Source organism: Hypomesus nipponensis, chromosome 4 (assembly GCF_054491055.1).
Source record: "Hypomesus nipponensis isolate SF chromosome 4, ASM5449105v1, whole genome shotgun sequence".
NCBI classification, from domain to species: Eukaryota; Metazoa; Chordata; class Actinopteri; order Osmeriformes; family Osmeridae; genus Hypomesus; species Hypomesus nipponensis.
In genome coordinates this window covers 15,665,001-15,689,671 of record NC_140364.1, presented here as the reverse complement: position 1 = coordinate 15,689,671, position 24,671 = coordinate 15,665,001, and the positions used below count along the sequence as shown (strand labels likewise).

Sequence of the window (24,671 nt, the reverse complement as noted above, 5' to 3'; positions counted from 1 at the left end):
GGACCTGACCATGACATGGTACAGGAGGTTTGACCTTAGCGTCCTCTCAGTTTAACCTCTACAGGACCTGACCATGACATGGAACAGGAGGTTTGACCTTAGCGTCCTCTCAGTTTAACCTCTACAGGACCTGACTGTGACATGGAACAGGAGGCGTGATTTACACCTCTTGCTGCTGTACTTGACACTTCTCCTTCAATGTATTGCGGCACCTAAACATGTGCAGTCTTTTAAGAAGTCCAATGAACAGGCATGCTAGTCTACCATTGGTCAATTGGAGTTGGTGCTTCATTATTACAAATTGGGTAAACCGAACATTCTATTTGATAAACTTTAATAATTGATCATCAAAAAATAAATTCCCTATCCAGTCAAAAGGCACTTCGTTTTTTTTTTTTTTTACAACCAACAAAGCTACATATCCAAACTAAAGCTCTGTACAAAAGTGTGTCTCTTGGGCCTCCAGTGCGCTACTGTCCCGCCCGCCCACCCGGACGCTGTAAACATGTTTGGTATGCTGTCTCCCCTCAGGCCTCTGCTACGCGCTGCTTTGGACAGAGTTGCTGGAGAGGTCGTTCCTGATGATCTCGTTAACTGTGAAGAGAGAAGAGGAAAACGTCAGGACCTAAATCCCTCGAGCGTTCAGTCCAATGAGAGTACAGTATTAGAAGGTACAAGACAGTGAAGAACTTGTCTTCCTGCCTACAGCCCCATTGTGCTTGTTTCCTGGAAGAGCCCATCCACCTATCTACTGTGTTCTTTGGCTGATGAGAGGGAAATGATCCAACACTACAGGGTCTGGCTGTAGAAGCTATGTGAAAACCAGGCTCTGATTAAGAAGGAAACAGCGACCATCTTATTTGGATTGAAAGTCTGCCATAACCTGCATGATTGACTAAGTTCAGGGGGAAGAGCTCTTGTGATAAAACAAAAACAAAGAATCAGGTCAGGTTCTCTCTCAAGAACTCAAAAAGAAAGCTACGAGGCAGGTTTGGGGGAACACCCCTGGACCCAGGCTAGGAGGAACCCCTGGACCCAGGCATTGGAAGCCAGGCCAGAGAGCCTTCAGAGGGATTCCCCCTGGCTGGACTCTGGCCTTGAAGCTAAGCGGTTCCCATAGCCAGAAGTCTGGGGCCTGGAACAGATGCCTGGAAATCTGAGAGTCCCTTCGGACGATGGGTCAGGCCTTGTTTCACATGCAGCAACAGTGCTGCTCCATCTGACACAGACATTTCCCTCTCTCGATCCCACTTCCTTCCTCCCTCCCTTCCTGCAGCAGAGCGGGTGTGCCTGGGGCCACATTGTCTGACGGGGCAAGAATTAGGAAAGCCGTCAATGTGTTTACATGATTAAGGTAGAGTTTCATTCACACATGCCACAGGCGCTAGCAAAACTGTGAAATACCTTAATCCCACACACACAAGCACACACACACACAAGCACACACACACACAAGCACACACACACAAGCACACGCACACTCAAGCTCTTGTTCTTGAGGAATAGTGGCTGTTGTCTATCTTCCACACAAACAACCAATCAGCTCCTCCGGAAGATGCAACAGGAAGTAGAATAAATTAGAATGTACATTTTGGTCTCAAATCACAAAAATGTTCCGTAAACTCCTTTGTCACCTCAGAGTACAGAACACATAATTCAGCACTCAGTTCAGTTTCTAAATGCTGACTGATTAAACTGAGAGCAAATGTCATATTAATGTTTTATATAAACACATCAAAGCTATTTTGTATCTTTGAGGACAGAGGGGACCAAAGTACCAAAGTATTCGGCAAAAAGAGATTATCAGTGGGGTTGACATTTATTCTCAGGTGCCAAATCACGTCTTGATGGGTCATGTTGTGCATATAGAAAACAAAAGAGATCCCAATGTAGTTTCCAAAGGTTAAAATCATGACGTTTTATCTGTGCCATGCATCCCAGTCTGACTCTGTGCGAGCTGTGAGAGGCTAAAGCAGACATCTGGCAGTGGAGACCTTAAGGTACTGGATTCCTTTTAAAAGAGCTTAGGACACTAAGCCTGTAGGGGCGGCCCAGCAGACCAGGTTTCAAGGTCAATTCGACCAGAACGATAACAACTGTAGAATTTGATGTGGATGTAGCAGACAGTAAACATCACAGACAGACAAGGTTTACAGTAAGAATAAGCACACGTAGATTCGTATTATTTTGTTTTGAACTTGAGTGTTTGTACCTATTTTATTACTTTTATGACACAGCACTGTGTCATATTAAAGCCTGACTCAGCCCAGGGAGAGATCATCTGCTGTTTACACCAGTTGCCACGGGCAACTCGTCATCCTGTTGCCACATTTCATGTGAGGGATCTAATTAAAAAATTCAAAACCTGGATGTCTGTGTTTGTTTACAGATATCTGAAGCTCCACACCCTTCTTCAGAACACTCTAAATAGTCTCCACACTTAGATGAGTTCAGGGCGCGTGGAACTGGTTACACAACCTGCAGACGCTCCATGACAAGAGTTGAGTTCATCAGACTGGAGCGTCTCATACAAAGACAAAACAACAACTTATTAAACCATATGCCACAAGTGACTCATCTGTATTTCACAATTTACAAGACTAGTTTCGGTCGTAAACTATTGCAGATTATTAATAATAATGTAAAATTCTAACCACCAGCTACTCTAAGGTTATCTACGATGAAGGTTTGAGGTATTATATGGGTTGTTCTACTGTTTGACAAGATACCACAACCACAAAAGAATTATGAGTTATTTATGATACATCGGTGATTGTCTGCACTGTGCAATTCACTACTGTAAATTAGATGTTAAATCAAATTGCTAAAGTGCTGCACTGTAGTTTTAAGATGCTATTGTGTCGTCCACCATGTTTGAGATCTGCAATGTGGCTAGATAACATAGACGATCCTTGACTGACCAACAAAACATTGTTAGAACTCTGCACTTCTGATCCTCAACCTTCTGCTGGACTTTCTGGAAGCACTTTTTGTACATTGCTTTGGATGACAGCATCTGCTAAATGAATGAACTGTACAATCGTGAGTACAATGTGGAGTGGCTTTCTCTTCATCTCAAGTTACAGTTACTCATATCAGGACGTGAAGTCATGGATATACAGTAATCTAAGAACCGGCTTCCTGTCTGATTGAGATGCAAGGCAGCTGGAGATGGTGATTACCAGAGCCTGGGGCTGCATGAGCTGGACTAGGAACACAAGCAGGAAGTTAGGAACCCACAAACAATTAGCTGGGCCATGCTGTTCGCCTCATCAATGCTTCAAACACATCAACACAATTCTGTTGATGACTATATGGCCATCTGTCAACACAATACTACACAACACACTATAGGGTACTAGCTGCCTTTGATACCTACAAATAACCTCCACAGGATAGTGTAGTGTGGGACAGCTAAAAGGAGGGAGTGGGGGGTAGGAAGGAAGGAAGTAAGGAAGTAAGGAAGAACGAAGGCTAGTTGCCCTGAATGTCCATTAGGTCCATTTGGATTTGGGTGCATGAGCAGTACTAGGCATGATGACAGCATAGGGAGAGATGTTAAACTGAGGATAATCAGGGAATCTGGAGCCATAATAAGGTTTGTATGTACATTTATTCAGTGGACAGGACTAACTCACCATCATCAAGGTACATCTGGTCCAGTTCCTGTGGTTCCTGCTTGACGCTGATAGTAAGAGAGGGGGCCTCCTTGTGGAGGCTGGAGGGCAGACGGCTGATCTCTTGGGTCCTGGGCACCAGCTGGGCCACGGGGCTGCTGTGGCCAGGCTGAGCTGTCGGGCAGGAGGCGGAGGAGAGGGGCCGCTCAGGGCCAGCGGCTGGGCTGGAGGGCTGCGAGGCAGGGGAGGAGGAGGCACAGCCGGGTGGGAGGAGCCGCCCGGGGGTCTCCTGGATGATGGAGACGTGAGGGGTGGGGGGGAGGGGCTCGAGGCTGAGGACCTGCTGGGACGTACTGGGAGAAAGGTGAGGGGGACAGGGGGTGCAGTTTGGGGCTGGTGCTGGGTGAGGAGGAAGAAGAGAGGGGATGATGTTGTTCCAGTCTCTGTTGGCAAGCGGAGTAGGGTCCGTCGGCTAGGCAGGGTCGGAGGTCAGAGGGCATCAGGCAGGGTGTGACCTGGGGAGGCGTGGGGGGCTTGGGGGCTGGGGCCGGCCCAGAGGGGGCACACAGCAGGGACGTTTCGAAGTCGTCGAGAGGTTCCATCTTTATGGCTGGAACTGAAAACAGGCCGGAAGAGACAGGAGGGAGAAAGAGATAAAGAGAAGATAGAGAAAGAGAAAGAGAGGATGATAGAGAAAAGGAGAGGAGGGAGACAGAAAAAAAAATAGAGATAGAGAAGATAGAAAGAGCAGAATGTATCAAGAGCCAGAGCCAGTCTTGGGTTCTGCAGGTGTGATCGACAGCGTGACAGGGTTTGTGGCTCAGACACCGACAGCTTAACAAACACTCATCAGTGAGATCCTGTTTCTGGACCCGTGTTCTTGCTGCAGAAAGGATGAAATGTGTCATGAAATGTCAGCTGCTCCTGCGATAAAAAAAAGTAATTCTTCCTTGAATTCCTCTTGGCCAGCTGTATACCTCAAAGCTTGCATGAAGAAATATGTTTCTGTTGCACGGGCTTCATACGCAATTGTTTTCTATGACTTTAAATAAATGTATGTTTTCTCTGGAAGAAAAAAAAAGGGTCTGCTCAATATTCTCCATAGAGCTTAAAATATGAGGACAGAACTGTGCCAGAACTCGGTGGTTTGTAGTATTGAAACTATACTGAGTAACCGTACGGTATCCGACGTACTGTGTCACTGGATATGATCAAGATTTTATAAACTATATAGGATGGTCATGTTCCATGTATGTACCTGAGGGGTCGTAGTCTTCACTTCCTACCACTTGCCCTATCCTACAGCGCCAGAACTCAAGAAACGTCCAGAAAGTTTCAGGAAGTCAGAAAAGGACTTGTAGTTATGTAAAGGGATTATGCTTGCAAACATTTAAAAATAGTTTTAATAGTCAGGTAACAAACTTGACATTTCACAACTTTACAAATGCAACCGCAGAAGTCCATAGGTCAGATGCAACGTTGTTGTTTGTGTTTGTGGAGTTCTGAAGCAGTTCTCTCCTCATGTTCAGAGAGGCAGCAGAACGTGAGGCAGTAGAACGTGAGGCAGCAGAACCCCAGGAAGCAGAACCCGAGACTGCAGAACGCGAGGCAGCAGAACGTGAGGCAGCAGAACCCCAGGAAGCAGAACCCGAGACTGCAGAACGCGAGGCAGCAGAACCCGAGACTGCAGAACGCGAGGCAGCAGAACCCCAGGAAGCAGAACCCGAGACTGCAGAACGCGAGGCAGCAGAACGTGAGGCAGCAGAACCCCAGGAAGCAGAACCCGAGACTGCAGAACGCGAGGCAGCAGAACGCGAGGGAGTTCATGGTGCAACTCCGTGAAGCTAACCAGAGGCTGGAGAAGCTTTGAGGGTAGTGATTCAGGGACCCTGGATGAGTTTAGAGAGCTGAGATCTGTCCTTCAATCCTGTAGGACTTGGCCACCACTGTAGATTCCTGTGTGGACCAGATTGTTGAGTTTTGAACAAGGGCTTTCAATCTGTTCCTGTTTCTAATACAGAACAGACTTCCAGAGTCGTGTCCTGAGAGAGCCGACCGGCTGCTCTCAGCTCGCTGAGACGGTTTTACGACCAGGGACTATGATCAACAACAACATATGGTTTACCTTTCTATTTGGAGGTATGCTCTTTTGGATAAATAACTGTCTGATAAGTTTATTGCTAAATAGAGCATGTCTTTAAAAGCTACTCAGGCCAAGCAAAATATTATTTATATGTTAAGTATACTTCCAAGGTATAAATAAGTACAAAGATGCTTACATATTTTAAAGTTGTCAATAGGTATGTGAATCAGTACATTTTAAGTACACTTCCAATTATGTGGAAAAAGATGAAGATGAATATAATGAAAATGAATTACGCTGTAATTGAATACATACAAATTAGATTTAAGTTAACTCTTTTTCAGTAGGGAGATCACTACTCAACACTTCCTTCTCACATGAAATGAGTTCACCTGACAGACGACCAACTCCAAGCAATCTGTCGACCGGAACCCAAGAGGAGCTCTGATGACATGAGGCACTCCAGCCACAGCAGCTACTCTGAGGCCCATGAGAGGAACCTGGTCTGTCTGTACTGGATAGACCAACGCACAGATGAATGAGGGATGTTTGACTCGTCACACAAGTGTGTGCCGTTCTGTGCCAGAGTCTGCTGTGTACAAATCTGAGACTGTACTTCTCCCCTTAATCACCTGCTGTCCCTCTTTATTACAAACCCTTGCAAATCACCAGACAAGATGTCGCTCATTATTAAGTACAATAAGCAAGGAGAGAGTGAGATACAGAGAGAGAGAGAGATACACAGAGAGAGAGAGATACAGAGAGAGAGAGAGATACAGAGAGAGAGAGAGAGAGAGAGAGAGAGAGAGAGAGAGAGAGAGAGAGAGAGAGAGAGAGAGAGAGAGAGAGAGAGAGAGAGAGAGAGAGAGAGAGAGAGAGAGAGAGAGAGAGAGAGAGAGAGAGAGAGAGAGAGAGAGAGAGAGAGAGAGAGAGAGAGAGAGAGAGAGAGAGAGAGAGAGAGAAGATGAGAGACAGGAGTGAGCTTACTATTAGCAGACACGTAGGTGAAACTCTGGTATTGGCTCCTTTTTCTTTTGCCGTTGCAAACGTAGAAGTTGACGAGGACAGGGTTGGACAAGCTCTGCTTCCGGTAGGGAGGGACCTCCAGCAGGAGGGACGTCTGCAAGCCAAACCACAGACACAATCAAGACTCACGTTCCTAACAGTGAAGATCCTGTCTGTGTCTGTAAAAATGAATACTTGATTTGTCATTGTGGAGGGAAAAAACATATTTTTTTAAAACATACTTAAGAATATTTTTCACTTGATGAATGAAGATAATCTTTTGGGGAATCAGGTTGACTACTTCTTGGAAGGCAAAGTAATTCCTTCTCGTTAAGACTAAAATAGAGTCTTCCCTAGGGCTGGACAGTCAAGGACACCTGGGGCAGTAAAGGACACCTGGGGCAGTCAAGGACACCTGGGGCAGTAAAGGACACCTGGGGCTGCAGCAATGTGACTGACTCACAGAGCAGGTGCTCTCCTTCACAGACAGTGTCTAATCCCCCCGCTATCTCCCCGTCCCAGGAGCGGGTCCTCTGGGGAGCTCCTGGTGCTTCCCAGCCCCCTGCTGTGTCTAACCCAGACTACCCTCTCCTACACTGGGGAGCCTGAGCTCTGACAACCTGCTACTAACACTGTTTCCCCAAAGAGCCTTTAAGACTGAAGGGAGCATATTTCAGACCACAGCTCTTCCAGCTCCAGCGCTGTGATTTGCGTCATAAAGAAGTACTGACAGTTAACTCTTTGTCCTCATGAGCAAAAATATCAAGCAAAAGTTGTGTCTTTTATGCTTCTAACTTACAGATATGGATGAGTCCTTGTCCACCTTAGCCTCCGTCTCCCACAGGTGGTGACCATCTGGAACAACGCAAAGCAAACAACATGTTCACATGTACAGTAAACAGGAAGTGCATTATGGGATTCAAGTTCAAGTCAACAGCAACGTCATGAGTGCTGTTATTTTTAGCTCTGACATTTAAAAACATCAAGGCCACAGGGGGAGGGGGAGGGAGAAAGAGAAAAATAAAGAGAAAAATCATAAACAAATTTACTGTGTAACGTGAAAGACTTAAAACCGATAGTGTCGTGAAACATAATTGTGTTGTGAAAAAGTATTGTGTGAATTATGGTGTTTAAGGAGGTCTGAGTGTTTCATCTCCCAGAAAGAAAGAAAGAAAGAAAGAAAGAAAGAAAGAAAGAAAGAAAGAAAGAAAGAAAGAAAGAAAGAAAGAAAAAGAAAGAAAAACTGTGGGGGGGATCAAACCAAAAGAGAGGGAAATCTGATTCATTCGAAACTTGGCTTTTTCTCATCTTTGGGTGATGAAAAGTTCCCTGATTCTGTTCCATGGTAGGACCCCTACACACTGTAATGGTTAATATGATTATAAAAGAGAGGTTCAGATTACTAGTGGGCTGAACTGGAAGGTAAGGACTTGAGTAATCTTTTACTCTTGAGTAACACTCTTGACTTGAGTAACACTCTTTGTAAATAGCCCAATTTTAAACATTAGGCTTTTGTCGTACTAAATTTATTTCAAGTTTCAGAGAATCTTTTTTTGTGTCACATTCTGGTAATGCGTCTCATTTCAACTTGGCACATAACATGCTTTCCCACATGGCACTGAAACAAGGCATTGGGCAATGGTTAGTTGTGTGAAAATGTTATTGGTCATAACAAAACTTTCAAGAATTAAATACAACTGTGTTCATTCCCAGCTCGTATAAATCAAGATGTGAGGTAAGTAAGTGCTGGTCTTGGTCTTGGTGTGTCTGCAGTGCTGACTCAGTGATAAACCCAGACCCCAGTCACACGGGGGAGACGCTCATCTGCGAGGAGATGGACTCTTCTAGATGCTGTGGCGTAGGATGCTGCACCTCCCCTCCTCCAACCACTCCCCCCTCCCTCTCTCATCTCTCACTCTGGGAAACCCTCCAGACAGAGAATCTTGGAAGGCTACCTCCACCCGCAGAAGAAAACATGTTTTTCAGATATTCTCTCCTTTCCCCTCTCTCTCTGTCTCTCTCTCTCTGTCGGTCTGTCTCTCTCCTCTTTCCCTGGTCCCATTGGTTGGACATCCAATACTTCTCTAACCTGCGGTGTACTCAAGTAATTACCTTGGTAAGGCAGACAACGCTGTGCAGTGAAAGAACGCCCTGGTCCTCTGTACACAGTTGCACCAGCCTAAGGGGACCATGTCAAGTACACAATACAGCTGTTTGTCAAGGAGAGTTTACAAGAGGAATCAAACAGCTCCTTGTGCTCTTAATTAGTGGGAGAGGGAAGGGATCGGGAGGCCTGTGGGGGGTGGGGGGGGGAGGGAGGGAGGGAGGGAGGGAGGGAGGGAGGGAGGGAGGGAGGGAGGGAGGGAGGGAGGGAGGGAGGGAGGGAGGGAGGGAGGGAGGGAGGGAGGGAGGGAGGGAGGGAGGGAGGGAGGGAGGGAGGGAGGGAGGGAGGGAGGGGGGAGGGCTGGGGGGAGGGCTGGGGGGAGGGCTAGGAAGAAATTGTTCAATGTCATCTCTACAGAATACAGAAAGCAATAATAACTGGGAAAATATTCCCTAATCTATGGCCATTAAACAGGCCTGTAGTTTCAGAAACCATACGTTCTACTTTGTGGACCTATTAAACTCACTGTTCACAGCACATGCATGCAGTTGTTTATAAAAACGGCCATTGTTCGTGGTCGTGCCTGCAGCCAGCCAAACCTCATTAAAGTGTGAAGTGGAAGTCACTGTGGAAGGCCTTGAGCGATGAGCAGTCTGCTGTATGTCTCTTCACTAACACAGTAACTATGAGCAGTTGAGTTCTGGGTTTAATAAGTGTTAGCATGATGCAGACTGGAGAGAGTTACCTCCTCCACCTGTGTGCTGGCTCTCCTCACAGGCTCAGAGGTCACGGTCAGGGGTCAAACAGGAGGTCTGACCCTGACCCTGAGGACCTGCAGGTCATGTGACACAGCTGGGAAAGTACTCAAGAGGTTTCTCCTCAACAGCTGTCTGACCAGGCTCCCTCGCAGATCCTGTTTCTCTCTGCGCCTCTGAAGTGTTATTCACAGACTGGAGACATTAAGCAGGCTGGTGTACCATGCAGACTATTCATTGGTTATGGTTGTAACTCGCTGTAACTTTTTTTTTTTTTTACACCTAAATCATTTAAAAGCTTTTATCTAGTTATTTTTTGTTAAGAACTTGTGTTTAAAGACCAAAGCCAACAGAACATTACGGTTAAAATAGAAACAACAAAATAAAATAAATAATAAATACAATTGGGGACGAGCCTTGAGAGTAATTGTCCGAGACTGGAGTTATCAGAGAGGCCATCTCAGGGCAGCCAGGTGTCCTGTGTCAGGCCTGGCTTCTCTGCTGTGTGTCTTCCCTTACCTGCCCTTCCTGTCACACTTCACTTAAAAACTGTCCAATAGGTTTAGGGTTAGGGTTAGGGGTTTTATTTTTTAAAGAGACTAAGTCTCAACACCTGAGGAGAGGGTTCAGACTGCGCCAAGCAGGAAGTGGGCTGGGCAGAGGGAGAGGAAGACAGGCTCTAGGGTGTTTCCATGGCAGCACTGCCCAGGAATCCAGAGCTAGTGCCAAACAGAGGGAAATCCTCCTCAGGAAGCAGAGAGCACCCCCACCCACACCAACACCAGCCCACACAGCAGAGAGCACCCCCATCCACACCAACACCAGCCCACACAGCAGAGAGCACCCCCATCCACACCAACACCAGCCCACACAGCAGAGAGCACCCCCATCCACACCAACACCAGCCCACACAGCAGAGAGCACCCCCATCCACACCAACACCAGCCCACACAGCAGAGAGCACCCCCATCCACACCAACACCAGCCCACACAGCAGAGAGCACCCCCATCCACACCAACACCAGCCCACACAGCTGGCCCCAAGGACATCTACTGAGCTGTCACTTAGCGACACAACCGGGACATTCACACCATATGATGCTGTTTCTGTACCACGCAGGAAATGTTTCCACACATGTACTTGTGATCCGCTGGTTAATAAAAGATCCAGAGACATCAGCGATACAGGAAGAGATAACACACAATCACTTTTTTGTTTTGAAAAACAATCTCAAGTAAGCACTGCTTAATGGTCACCACACCTAGCATTCCACTCTCTGAAACAGAATGAACAATGCCATGTGTTCCTTCTCCTGTGAGGGAGTCCCCAAGTGTTTACCTTGTCACATGTTCACACTTCTCAACCTTGACCCCATGCACACCTCACATGTCTCCTCTTAAGGTACAGCGATCAAGGAAGCTGCAAACTCCTAAATCTACATCTGGAGCTGTACCTCTGACCTCCAGTCTGAATCGGCTGAGAGAGAGCAGAGATAAGCCCTGCAGAGTGAGGGTCGGGGGTCGCACTAGTGGCATATGCTGCATGTGCAATCTGGCCCTGTCCTGAACAGGCAATGGAAACTTCTGCAAATGTAAATGTGCTGGGTTAAAAATATAGCACATTAATGTTCACCACATGTGGTAGTTTGGCAGGATCGGGGATATTTTGACAGCAGGGAAAGAGGAGGGAGAGAGAGAGAGAGAGAGAGAGGGGGAGAGGGAGGGAGAGGGTGAAAGAGAGTGTTTCTCCAGTGAGAGAGGGTGACTGGGAGCACAACCACACACACACACACACGTCCCTGTGGACACACACACACACACACGGCTGTTGACTCTCTGAGCACCCAGTCCTACCTTGTGCCTTCTCTAAGAACACCACCTTGGAGTGCTGGTGGAAGTTCTGCCCGCTGAGCAGCATCATCTCCCCCCCAGGGGCAGTGCAGCTCTGCAGGCTCTGCTTGTCCACCAGGGGGAGCTCCTGGGCCGATCTCTGGGCTGCAGGAGGGACAGCAGGGCAGGGGTGAACACAAACCCAGCTCCCAGGCCCACCTGGGCCTCCAGACCGACTCTTAGAATGTAAACCCTGACCTCATCATCCTCACCAACACCAGTGCTGCTTTGCTCCTCCTGTTGATGGCGTGAGGACATCTGCTTTGTAGCTGTGTTTGTTTCTCTAAGTTTTTCGTTTGAGATGTGTTTGTGTGTGTTACTTTGATGCTTTTGAAAGGCAAATATGATTTCACGTCTCTCTTCAACAATTATTCTCATAGTTGCTGAAACAAATTTTTTGCTCAGTAACAGTTGCTGTGTGGCAGCTATTGTGTCTCTCTGCAGCCTATTTGTAAAGGTTGAGGTTGTGGTTAAACCACACTATAAATGATATTACGCCTGAACCGTGCTCCACAGTAGAAACTGCATTCAAACCTGGGGAAGCCAGAAAGACTACTATCTTAGATCCTGTTACGATGGACATGACTACCGATTTGAGCAAACTAGATACCAACATGTTCGACAAGGCACTACGGTTAAAGGGGGCGTCAATGATCCCATGGAGGCCTGGATGAACTCACAGCATTCAATGGGGTTGGATGCAGCCTGAAGAGAGATGGTCCGGCCGGACGGCTGGGTGATGTGGACGCGGAACACCATCCGCACACGCGTGTTCTTGCGGCCGATGTCGGTCTCTCCCTTCCGTAGCTCAATGTCAGAGTTACGAAGTTTCAGGATGCCCGCGCAGTCGATTCTGCACAGAACAAAACCAACAACGGTTTAGTCTTGTAGCTATGAATAAATGTAACCGTGACATGTATTAGCACTTAGCCAATACGTTTTTCATTTAGACTGTAGTCTCTATGATCATACAGGGATTACGGTAAATTGTCGTCGGATTAGTAGATAGTTAGCTATCTGACTGAGTCTCATCGCAGCATTAAAACCGCTGCTCCCAGTGGATGTGTTACTGCACTACAACTCCTTTCACGTTGAATCTCTGCCCTCCGATCCAATCTATTAAAGTGTAAAAGTTTCATGAAGCTATTTTATTTGAGCAGAAAACACCACTCACGCTTTCCTCAAATGTTGTCGTTTATGGTGTCTCTCGTAGAGACAAAAGGTATTGATTATATAATTCTAACTAGAATGCAAGCATTCACAACTCATTTATAATCCCCACCCCTTTTGCCAACCCTTCTGTGCTGCTAGGCACATAAAAATATTTAAGATTTTAATAGATTTAGCCGTCCAAACGAACTAGTTTTTTTCCATTACTATGATACTCCAATACTGCATTCCTTAAAAAGTAGAGGGTCATATTTCGTACATATTTCACACTCCCTGAAATTCTTTCATAGACACTGGGGGCTCCACTGTTGAGGCTAAGCAGTCAAGCTCCCCACCCACGCGGGCAGCTAGCAGAACTGACTGCAGACATGATGAATGCAAAGCTTCCCATTTCCCAGCTTCCCATTTAAAGCCTGAACAAAGCAAATGTTGTGGCCTATCATTTAAATAAAAGGCAGAAAAAGACACAAAGACACACACAAACCCCCCCCACACACACACACACCCACACACCGCACACACTGCACCCACACACCCACACACCGCACCCACACACACACACTCACACGGTCCTCATGTTGTTCTGTGGCAGCAGGGCCAGCTCCAGCAGCTTGGTGTGGGCCTGCAGGGTCTCGTGGCTGGCCGTGGACACCGTCTTGCCCGTGATGCGGTGGACCTGGTAGAAGGCGTGCGGGCGCAGGAGACGGTCGTCCGCCGTGCCGATGAACAGCTGAAGGCTGAGCGGCTCACTGCCCTCATAGCCGCTGAGCTGGATGGACAGGACAGGACAGGACAGGGAGAGTTAGGGTTAGGGTTAGGGTTAGGGATGGACGCACATGAAACACTCACGTCACAGCAGGGGTTCTTGTCTCTCTATACATCCAAAGATGCACCTGACAGATTTGTAACAATCAGTAATCATTTCAAAAGAGTTATTCCTACACTCAGTCAACAACACACACTGACCTCCTGCCTCCATGAGTGTCAGAGCACACCACACTACTGATGCACTCTGTATCTCAAACCACAGTACTGATGCACTCTGTATCTCAAACCACAGTACTGATGCACTCTGTATCTCAAACCCAGGAGCTAGGCTGCTACAGGGCAATAATACCCATCCACACTCAGCAGTGCCTTGTGACCGACCACACATCCATCGGTTACCATAATCCACTGTCCTGCATGAACGCAGACCCACCTGGGACTCTGTACTGCACTGACCACCTGGGACTCTGTACTGCACTGACCACCTGGGACTCTGTACTGCACTGACCACCTGGGACTCTGTACTGCACTGACCACCTGGGACTCTGTACTGCACTGACCACCTGGGACTCTGTACTGCACTGACCACCTGGGACTCTGTACTGCACTGACCACCTGGGACTCTGTACTGCACTGACCACCTGGGACTCTGTACTGCACTGACCACCTGGGACTCTGTACTGCACTGACCACCTGGGACTCTGTACTGCACTGACCACCTGGGACTCTGTACTGCACTGACCACCTGGGACTCTGTACTGCACTGACCACCTGGGACTCTGTACTGCACTGACCACCTGGGACTCTGTACTGCACTGACCACCTGGGACTCTGTACTGCACTGACCACCTGGGACTCTGTACTGCACTGACCACCTGGGACTCTGTACTGCACTGACCACCTGGGACTCTGTACTGCACTGACCACCTGGGACTCTGTACTGCACTGACCACCTGGGACTCTGTACTGCACTGACCACCTGGGACTCTGTACTGCACTGACCACCTGGGACTCTGTACTGCACTGACCACCTGGGACTCTGTACTGCACTGACCACCTGGGACTCTGTACTGCACTGACCACCTGGGACTCTGTACTGCACTGACCACCTGGGACTCTGTACTGCACTGACCACCTGGGACTCTGTACTGCACTGACCACCTGGGACTCTGTACTGCACTGACCACCTGGGACTCTGTACTGCACTGACCACCTGGGACTCTGTACTGCACTGACCACCTGGGACTCTGTACTGCACTGACCACCTGGGACTCTGTACTGCACTGACCACCTGGGACTCTGTACTGCACTGACCACCTGGGACTCTGTACTGCACTGACCACCTGGGACTCTGTACTGCACTGACCACCTGGGACTCTGTACTGCACTGACCACCTGGGACTCTGTACTGCACTGACCACCTGGGACTCTGTACTGCACTGACCACCTGGGACTCTGTACTGCACTGACCACCTGGGACTCTGTACTGCACTGACCACCTGGGACTCTGTACTGCACTGACCACCTGGGACTCTGTACTGCACTGACCACCTGGGACTCTGTACTGCACTGACCACCTGGGACTCTGTACTGCACTGACCACCTGGGACTCTGTACTGCACTGACCACCTGGGACTCTGTACTGCACTGACCACCTGGGACTCTGTACTGCACTGACCACCTGGGACTCTGTACTGCACTGACCACCTGGGACTCTGTACTGCACTGACCACCTGGGACTCTGTACTGCACTGACCACCTGGGACTCTGTACTGCACTGACCACCTGGGACTCTGTACTGCACTGACCACCTGGGACTCTGTACTGCACTGACCACCTGGGACTCTGTACTGCACTGACCACCTGGGACTCTGTACTGCACTGACCACCTGGGACTCTGTACTGCACTGACCACCAGGGACTCTGTACTGCACTGACCACCTGGGACTCTGTACTGCACTGACCACCTGGGACTCTGTACTGCACTGACCACCAGGGACTCTGTACTGCACTGACCACCTGGGACTCTGTACTGCACTGACCACCTGGGACTCTGTACTGCACTGACCACCTGGGACTCTGTACTGCACTGACCACCTGGGACTCTGTACTGCACTGACCACCAGGGACTCTGTACTGCACTGACCACCTGGGACTCTGTACTGCACTGACCACCTGGGACTCTGTACTGCACTGACCACCTGGGACTCTGTACTGCACTGACCACCTGGGACTCTGTACTGCACTGACCACCTGGGACTCTGTACTGCACTGACCACCTGGGACTCTGTACTGCACTGACCACCTGGGACTCTGTACTGCACTGACCACCTGGGACTCTGTACTGCACTGACCACCTGGGACTCTGTACTGCACTGACCACCTGGGACTCTGTACTGCACTGACCACCTGGGACTCTGTACTGCACTGACCACCTCGGTCTCCTTTCAGAATGCTGCTGGTGCAGAGCGGGTTCTAAGAACTCTGAGTCCTTCACAGATGTTAAGACTCCCTCACAGCCCAGAGCAGGGACATTGAGCCTGGACCACACCTGAAACCTGATCATACACTCCTGCCAACACACACACACTGCAGATATATGTCGTCTGTACACGACAACAGCTGAGAAGCTGGTGGAGGGCAGCCTGATGGAGCACACATCGTCCACGAGATCAGAGAGACCTGCAGACGAAGCAACAAACACAGGAAAACAGTGAAGTGTATAAAGGAACTGTGTTCTCCATTCACATGGAAGTTCTCCATACGTGAGAACCATGCTTTACCAGAGGTGATTTAAAGCAGAGTGGAGCGCTGTGGAAACACTGTATATTTGTGTGAGGAAATGGACTGCTGCCTGGTCGTGCCTGTTTATTTAGGCTGCAGGGAGTGTGTGATGGAGTCAGATGTTCTCTCTAGGGCAGAGCTGCCTGTCGCTCACTGTTCATATCACCCACCAGAGGAATTCCAACACTCTGTTCGCTCATGACACCCGGGGGGGGGGGGGGTGAACGTCCTAGCCGTGAGGGATGATCACACACACCCTCCAAAGTGCTGAGGGGGAACGTATTCATCCAGAGAGAATCCAGTGACCCCTTAGAGTTATCTATGAGTTATCCTGAAACTATAGACTGTTCACATGGCTTAGGTCTAACTGTAGAGCCAATCTGTCTGAATACATTCACAGTATGATCATTTTATACAGCTAACTGACTGCTTGGTAACTTGGATTTTATATGAAGATATATGTGGAGAAAGACACCATTTCCTCTGAAGTATCATTTGTTATCCTGAACTTCAGGACATTGAAAACCTATTTGTGATCCATCTTTTATGCTCTATCGGTTTATTTCATTAATAGAAGCCTTTGTGGACTTCAGTTGAGGGTTTTTTCCTGTATGCCTGCTACCAGATTACAGCATAAAGCCCAGAGCATAGCTGTGGTGTGGAGCGCTCGCACCCTGCTGGCGTCGTGTCTGTGGTCAGAGCAGCAGCCATGAGACTGAACAGACAACACCAGGCCTCGCTGTGCCGACCTGCGAGGGAAGCCACACAGCTTCCAGAACAAATCCTGCGAGCAAAAGTTGGTTGTTTGCAAAGCAGTGTGTGCGGTGCGATCAGGAAAAAGCACAGAGCTCGGGTTTGTCTGGGTCCTCGGACGTCTCTCTGACTTCCCTGTCTGGAGAGCCAGAAACGTGTGTGGTTTCTTCCTCCGCCCGCGCTGGGCCCTGCCTCCGCCCGCGCTGGGCCCTGCCCTGCATGATGTCAGGATCACACACAGGAACTCAGCTACACAAAGGGAAGTCTGTTGGAGAAGCTGGAGCTGGTGGGGGCTGGGGATGGGCAAGGCAGAAGCAGAGCTTTCGAAAGAACAAGCTCTCTATTTCAGATTAGGCTTGTCCAGACCCTTGCCGTTAAACCATTAGCACCTAATCATGGACTGAAAGGTTGTCCGTGTAGCTGTACGGGCACGCTGGACTGTGGAGGGCTGGTTTCCCCCAGACATCTGGACCAGAGCCCTGAGAGACTCACTAACTCTGGGGTTTGTTGCCGGGAAACGTGAGAGGCCCTACCGTCCAGATCCAGTTCTACATTCACTGTTTGACGACATCACTAACACTTTACTTCCCCCCTTAACTCAAACTCAGAGCATCTGATTTATTTACCGGGCGAAGCCAGTGGAATGGGACCGTTTTCTTGCAACCGAAGAAGACTTTCTCTGATGACACACCAAAGCTACCGCCGGTAGAAGACCATGACTGAACTTTATTGGCCACAAAACTTTCAGTTTACTTCTGTCAGCGCCAGGCCATGGAAAGTGAGTCACTCCCGTCTGGACAGGAAGTGACTACACCGGGCTGTCTACTGTTTGACCAATTACATTACACTCAGAAATGTGACGTCTTTCCAACAACATCAAGAGCCAGTTAAGCTGTTTTTTAACACACACATTGCTAATCTATTTCAATGCCAGGAGATAAAGATAGACGAGTGGACAGGTTAGCATGGAGACAGGTCTGTGAGGTCTGTCGTTAGATTTCTGGAAGAGTGTGTGTTGGTCAGGGAACCAGAGCAGACCTGCACCACAGGGTGTCCTCCCCCCATGGCCTTGACCGCCCCCCGGCTGCCCTCGGTCTCGTAGTGGGCGCGGTGGTGGGACTTGGGCTGGACGAGGATCTGCAGGCTGTAGGACCCCATGCTGGAGGGCAGCTGCCAGTCAAGGCCAGGCAGAGAGGGGCTGGAGGAGAGGACCACACTGTCAACATGATCCACTCTGGTCAGGGGTGTAGTCCGGTTTAGAGGGAGTAAATGTTCACGTTTGTGAAGGGATTGTTATTTATCAGTAAACTTGAATTTTACTTGTGCTATATATGTATTTATTATATAAATAAATTAACAAATAATAAAAAGAGCTGACCTCATATACATTTCTATTAATTAGATCCCATTTTCCTTGTGATGGATATACCGTCAGTGAGAACATTTGAATTTTTCTTCTCACCTGAGATAGTGTTTGGGTTTGGACCAGGAGTACGGCTGGGGCACATCCAGGAACCCTCCACAGTAGCCTTCCTTCTTCAAGGGCAGGCAGGAGGCCAGGTACTCCTCCTGACAGACCTCCTCGGAGCGCAACCCCCCCCTCCCAGGCTCCACCTTCAAGCCTGCTGGCAGGCTGGCCTCCAGGCCTGTTCTCCTGGCCTTCAGGGGGATGCCCTCCCCCAAATCCACCCCAACATCCGTGGTCAGGGCGTTGATGGCCGCCACGATCGCCGAGTTGGTGTACTGGTTTGTGTTGGGCAGCCAGGACTCCTCCGTGATGCTGAGGCGGGGGGAGGTGTGGGGGGACGGCCCAGGGGAGGGGTCGGGGGTGTAGGGGGGGTGGGGGGGATGGTGGTTGATGGAAGAAGAGCCGTTGAAGCTGTACTTCCTCTTCCCGGGGGAGCTAGGCCGCGAACCGCCTCTCTGGACACCCATCCAGAGATCTGGTCCCCCGGTGCGGGGGGAGGTTGAGGGGGAGAGGGAGCCAGGGTCCCCAGGCAGGCCCAGGGAGGAGGAGCCTCTGGGGGAAGCACAGGGGGACTGCCAGGGGGAGTTCTGGGGGGAGTGGTCGCAGTTGTAGGAGAAGCCGGACTCGTAGGAGGAGGCGTCTGAGTGGCAGCTCCGAGAGGAGGCGCTGCTGGCAGGGCTCAGGCAGCCCGGGTTCCGGTAACCGTCTGCGTGCGGCAGAGAGAGCGTCACCACTGAGGCCACGTGTTTGGCCGCGGGGAGGCTGCTCTCCTCCGACTCCTCCTCGGGGAACTGGCCGTAGGCAGTGATCTCGATGCGAGGGCTCTCCAGGGCGGGCGCCTCGCTGGGACGCCCCCCGGGGGGCTGGAAGCTAGCGCCCACGTCTTGAGGGGGCTCGGAGTGTGGGGACGGGCAGAGAGAGAGGACAGCAGGGCTGAGCTGGAGGCTGTGGTACTGGGAAGGAAGGCAGGGATTATCCAGGGAGAGGGACAGGGCCACACTGGGGGTGTAGCTTTGAGCATCTAGAAAGCAAAAAGCTGAAATCAGTTCACATGTGGACCTGTCCAGATGACACCATACCATCTTTTTTTTTTTATACGCCCACAGAGATGTTTCTATGACATACTGTATACTGGATGAAGAAGGTTGCTTCCATGGTGCTGCTTGTTATAAAGGTGTTAATGCCAGAGCTCACTGATACACAAAGTCAACAAGTTCCTTTGCTAAACTTAGAAACAGACTACAGAGCTATAAAGAACATTTCCGACTGACACTGATTTTATGCCACGGAATGAACCAGTTGTATGGTATGTACCCATACCAGTTAAAAATGGCAATAAACTTAAAAATGTAAACTGATGATATTGTTGTATGTGGCATAATCTGAACCAGGTTTCCACCAGCGGGCTGTGGTATGATGGGCTGGTGTGTGAAGGTGCAGCGTGTTCCAGGGTTCTCTGGAGGGCTTCCAGAACTCTGGAGGGCTTCCAGAACTCTGGAGGGCTTCCAGAACTCTGGAGGGCTTCCAGAACTCTGCTGTGGGTGACAGCAGAGGAGACACTGTCTACCCCCCCACACGGAGACAACCCTAGGCTGGAGTGAAACCAACAGGGGGAGGTGTGTGTGTGTGTGTGTGTGGGTGGTGTGTGCGTGTGGGTGGAGTGTGTGTATGTGTGTGTGTATGTGTGTGGGGAGGGGGGGGGGGGTACGTGGCTGGGGTGGGGCCTGAGCAGTTTAACCACAGTCAGCAAATTAATGATAATTGACGTCACAGCACGAAGTCTCCACAGCTCAGTAGCCTATAGGTTGCAAGCAGGAAGACTATGACATCAGACCGGAATAAACCACATGATTCCCGAACTATAAATCATGTTAAACAATAGCATTAGGATGACAGCTTTTCATATTGCGCATTGACAATAGAGGTAGGCTACCAAAGCTATCAAACTCAAGTTGTGGGATCAATTACGTTCAATTGCCACACCCACTTTTCGCCACGTACAGTAAATTAGGTATCCATTAATAAAACCGTTGATTGTGATTTCAACAAGTAAAGAATGTACCACATATAATCTTCAGGCAATAGTCCTACCAGTATATTGCTGCATATTGCAGAAACTCTATCCTACCTGAAGAACTAGCCTATGCCACGGGCGAGACAGATGTTTTGACTACGACTGACTGCCGTTATCAGTCCAGCCTGCTGCAAGCGACTCTTAGGGAAAATGTATCTTGTGTTTACTGCAAAAAGAAAAACTTACCTTCTTCAGCAGATTTCATGTTTTGCTATTAGTCCCAACGTCGTATATTGGTCCAAAAGTCAAACTTTAAATATGGCAGCAGCTGGATGCAATCCTTTATCCATAAATCGTCGATTTTACACTCCAATGGCTATAAAGATATCCTTTTCTGTCTCACAAGACAACCATGAAAAACAACGAAAAAGCTAAAACCACAAAAAAGTCTTGAATGAGAAAGATTAGACCTACGTATAGAAAAGATGATATTGAAAAAAACAAAACGTATCGCTGGAAAGAATAACTCTGTAACATCTGGATGGAGAGCAGAAATGAGTCTGTAATTTGGATGCTATGTTTGGTGAAAAGCTACTTTTGGACATGCACTTTTATGGTTTAGGGAGAGGGAAATCCTTCGCTCGTCTGGATCTTTGTGACGCACCGCTTGCTCGCGGGGAGGGCTCCGGCGCTTTTAAACCCGGGGATCACCTCAGCCAGGAACACCGCCCCTCGACGGTGACGCCAACCACACGTCTGACCAGCATATGCCAGGCTATTCTCTACCCATAGTGTCAACAGCTGCAAGCGTGGATTACTTTGCCGCAAATACTTTTGTGCTAAGGAGAACAATAATAGGCCCATTGTCTCGATCATGCACCTACTTGTGCTTGTAGATCTAATATAAAAACAATTTTTGCTTATATATGTGTGTAAATTGCCTCTTCGTCCGAAGTTTCACATTGATGCAGGGGTGGCGTAGGGGGGACAAGTTAAGACGATTCCAAGGGCCCCTGACTGATAGGGGCCCCCAAAAATAGAAAAACAATAGAAATGATCTCAATTATTATTATTTATTTTTTTCCATTGGGCCCAAAATTCCTGGCGGCGCCCGTGCATTGATGTCTTGAACCAGTTGACATGGTATTTGTCATTTAATGTTATAGCCGTGCAGACATGCATTCCGTACATATCTAGGCCTACATAAACGCTCTCTCACTGATTTCCAGGCCGCTAGAATGGTGCCTAATATTTATGGAAGTATTCCCACCCCTCCCCACTGTCCTGTCCTCTGAAGTCACGCTTCGTTCGCTCATTAGTTTCCTGCTGTCTCCCCAGACAGGCGTATTCTGGTATGACGGAGTCTACATGTCTTAAGAGAAGATGTCTACATGTCTTAAGAGAAGATTTATGGACAAACTAATCCGTGCTAATGTTTGACATGGAACTGCTGTCACTATGAATCCAATGAAGACGTTCATCATGTGAGATGACAACAGACGGCTGCTACATCAGCTGCTCCTCGTGTTCTGGTGGCGTAGCGATCTCAACCATACATGTTCCCGCTTGACTGGGTTCGCATCCTCAGTCATCAGTAGGGAAACTTTTTTTTTAACGTCTATAGAATTTTTATAAGTGTTCCATGGGTTTTTGAAGTTATTGTAGGATCAAATCATCACTTTAGCATTTCCTTCAGACAGAACACTCTACTGTAATTATCGGTAGTTACATACGGTAGGCTATAGGCTATATAAAAGCTTGTCTCAGACCCACTGTTTGACATGCTTGACTGAGGATCTTCATAAGACTGTCTTCCATCCCTTAGGGTACTATCTTTGGTGGCGTAGGCTATACTTACACAACTTCTCTCTCAGTCCCAGCTAGACAGGCAGCTATCTCTGGCAGGTCTGGACAGTTCAGCGGGGTTAGGGTTAGGCAGGGGTATTCCCTAACAGCTTGCCCATCTCTACAGGTGAGAAGCTACACTTTAATTATGTGGCATTCTGTGAGTTGTTACTCTGCACTGCTAATCCTCTGAGAGACTGCGCTGCCATCGATGTCACAATCACGGCTGCTTATTTTTTTAAATGATGTAGCCCATTTTTTTTTATGTACAGGTTTTAAGTTAAGTGTACTTGAACCCTAACCCTTTTCTTTTCTAAAGGTTGAAAAAGTTAACAAAAAAGTTTTGAAAAAGTTTTTGAAAAAAGTTAACGTTTTGAAAAAAAAAATTGTTGAAAAAAACGTTTTGAAAAAGATTAAAAGATAATTAAAAGATTAAAAAATACTAGGATTTTTCAACCATTCAGAACTCGTCTCATGTCAGATGTAAGAGGCTGGTCTAACAGCTGGTCTCAGTTAGATTGGAAAGGGCTGTTCTCATGTCCGATATAACAGGCTGGTCTCAAGTCAGATTTTTTCAACATTTTGAAAACTACATTTGAAAAAAGGTTTTGAAAAAAACTTTTTGAAAAAAACCTTTTTGAAAAAGAAAAAAAAACGAAACATTTTTATTTCGATTCCCCAGTGAATTCAGCGGGACTGAGTTTTTGTTGTTGTTGAACCCTGCAACAGATTGTGACACAAAAAGATAACTGAGACATTGCCTGAGCCATAATCATGGCCCCCATTCAGACATCTCAGGCAGGGGGAAAGACTGGCAGGGTGGGGTGGGAGGGAGTCGGTGTTGGGGGAGCAAGGGGAGAGGTAAAGGGGGTGCTCTAGTGAGCCTCTGTCTCTTATCAATGCTCTTGTTATTTTCGTCGGCCCTGACATGGAATCCTTCATGTTTCCTGTTGTTTGGGGTTGTTGCTTGGCAACAGTGGCAGGCCTTCAGCAGAGGGTGAATGCCCATGGTCTCCTCTAAGCTGCATGAGAGCTTAGTTAGCTCAACATGTATACTGGTTGGGCAACCAGTATACATGTTACAAGTGTATATTTGTCAGGTAACATACACTACCATCGTTTTCCGACTCTGACTACAGGAGCTACTGTTTAATCTGTCCTGGCTTCTTCTGGTTGATTCTGTAGGGCACTGAAGTGCTCCGTAACTAACCCAGTCAGAGTCTGGATAAAGCCATTTTGAACGTTTAGTAACAAGATACCTTAATGGTAGGTCTCACTGCAGAGTGCAAAATGATGAAAATGTCAAAGAAAATCCCAGTTTGACCAAGTGTTCCAAACGGCAGATGTTTATAATGTGGAGGTTTCAGTCGTCCACTCAGAGAACGATGACAGAAACTGAAACTTCTAGTCAGGACTTTTGGCAGATGTTGTCGCACGATCATGAGAATATACTTTAACGGGTAGTTTATTTTTTTACTTGAATTCTCGCTTTTGTAGATTTTAAACATCTGTATGGTGAAGGTCAACACAGACAGTCAGTTCAAACAACACTTGACTTGAGTTATCTGCTAAACCAGTAAAGCTATCTTACAGAAGACAGATGAAAATACCAAAAGGTCCTTACTATCTCTGAAGACACGTCAGCACAAAACGACCAATTCAACATTCTTTGGCTTGACTGCTTCAGAGGAGACCACAGCCTGATATTCTAGACTGTTTACACACACTGGCTGCTGTTTTCAAAGCACTCTTTTCCTCTCGAATGTTAACCTACAATAACAGTGAAACGAAGAGGAGGATGAAAGAGAACGGTTTCTTACATCTTACAGCTACTGGACCATCACATTCATCATGGGGTCGCTCACCCTCCACAAAGCAGTTTCTTCTCTGTGGAGGGAAATGAACAACATATTGAAAACTAAGAACAATTTGGGTTCAATCTGCCTTTTTACAGACAACAAAATGTCCTTTTTCACTCAGAGTAAAATATTGAGTTCTGACTGCAGTAGTTTGAATTATTGTCACTTCCTAATCACCAACAGTTCTAGTCTTCATGAATGTAAATTATTGAAGAGAAAAACTGTATGGAATAAAACATAAAAAATCCCAATATAATCTTGGTGGAGTCATAATGTGTACGGTAACGTATGGTTCATAGGTTCATGTTAATTTAAGGTTATGTATAAAACAGAGCCAAGTTCAACAAGCATGGCATCCATCAATAGATTCCAACATTACACTCACTGTATTGTGTACACAAATAAGAAAATATATTCTGGTTGAAACATATATTTTATTTTGTTCTGCAAGACCATTTATAGCCCCGGTATCCACCTGAAGAAACACTCACTAATCTAGGGAATGATAACACCTGATTTCAGTGTCAGTTCACCAAAATCACACTCATCTCCTTCA

At 47.8% G+C, this 24,671-nt stretch overlaps 2 protein-coding genes and 2 long non-coding RNA genes across 7 annotated transcripts in view; 1 reads left to right on the top strand and 3 right to left on the bottom strand.

The window, feature by feature from the left end:
• Positions 1–481: 481 nt before the first annotated feature.
• On the bottom strand, positions 482–21,043 carry nfatc1 (nuclear factor of activated T cells 1). The gene is given in 11 exon segments (XM_084697024.1): positions 482–594; positions 3,639–3,937; positions 3,939–4,233; positions 6,688–6,820; positions 7,505–7,560; positions 11,419–11,559; positions 12,135–12,307; positions 13,191–13,393; positions 17,968–18,127; positions 18,392–19,418; positions 20,658–21,043. Coding segments are annotated over 11 exon segments (2,562 nt in total). The 5' UTR covers positions 20,677–21,043; the 3' UTR covers positions 482–538.
• LOC146295840 (uncharacterized) lies at positions 5,003–6,565 on the bottom strand. Its single transcript, XR_014753338.1, has 2 exons — positions 6,078–6,565; positions 5,003–5,573 (listed from the first exon to the last, which is right to left on the bottom strand). It is a non-coding gene; the product is annotated as an uncharacterized LOC146295840 (long non-coding RNA).
• LOC146295841 (uncharacterized) lies at positions 5,542–6,368 on the top strand. Its single transcript, XR_014753337.1, has 2 exons — positions 5,542–5,756; positions 6,045–6,368. It is a non-coding gene; the product is annotated as an uncharacterized LOC146295841 (long non-coding RNA).
• A 3,486-nt stretch (positions 21,044–24,529) lies between the features above and the next one.
• Positions 24,530–24,671, bottom strand: part of atp9b (ATPase phospholipid transporting 9B) — a 27,032-nt gene continuing 26,890 nt past the window's right edge. For all 4 annotated transcript variants that reach the window (XM_084697019.1, XM_084697022.1, XM_084697020.1 and 1 more), the window contains one exon: positions 24,530–24,671. This exon is cut by the window's right edge and continues 1,123 nt beyond it. The gene's annotated coding sequence lies outside the window, so the exon portion shown is untranslated.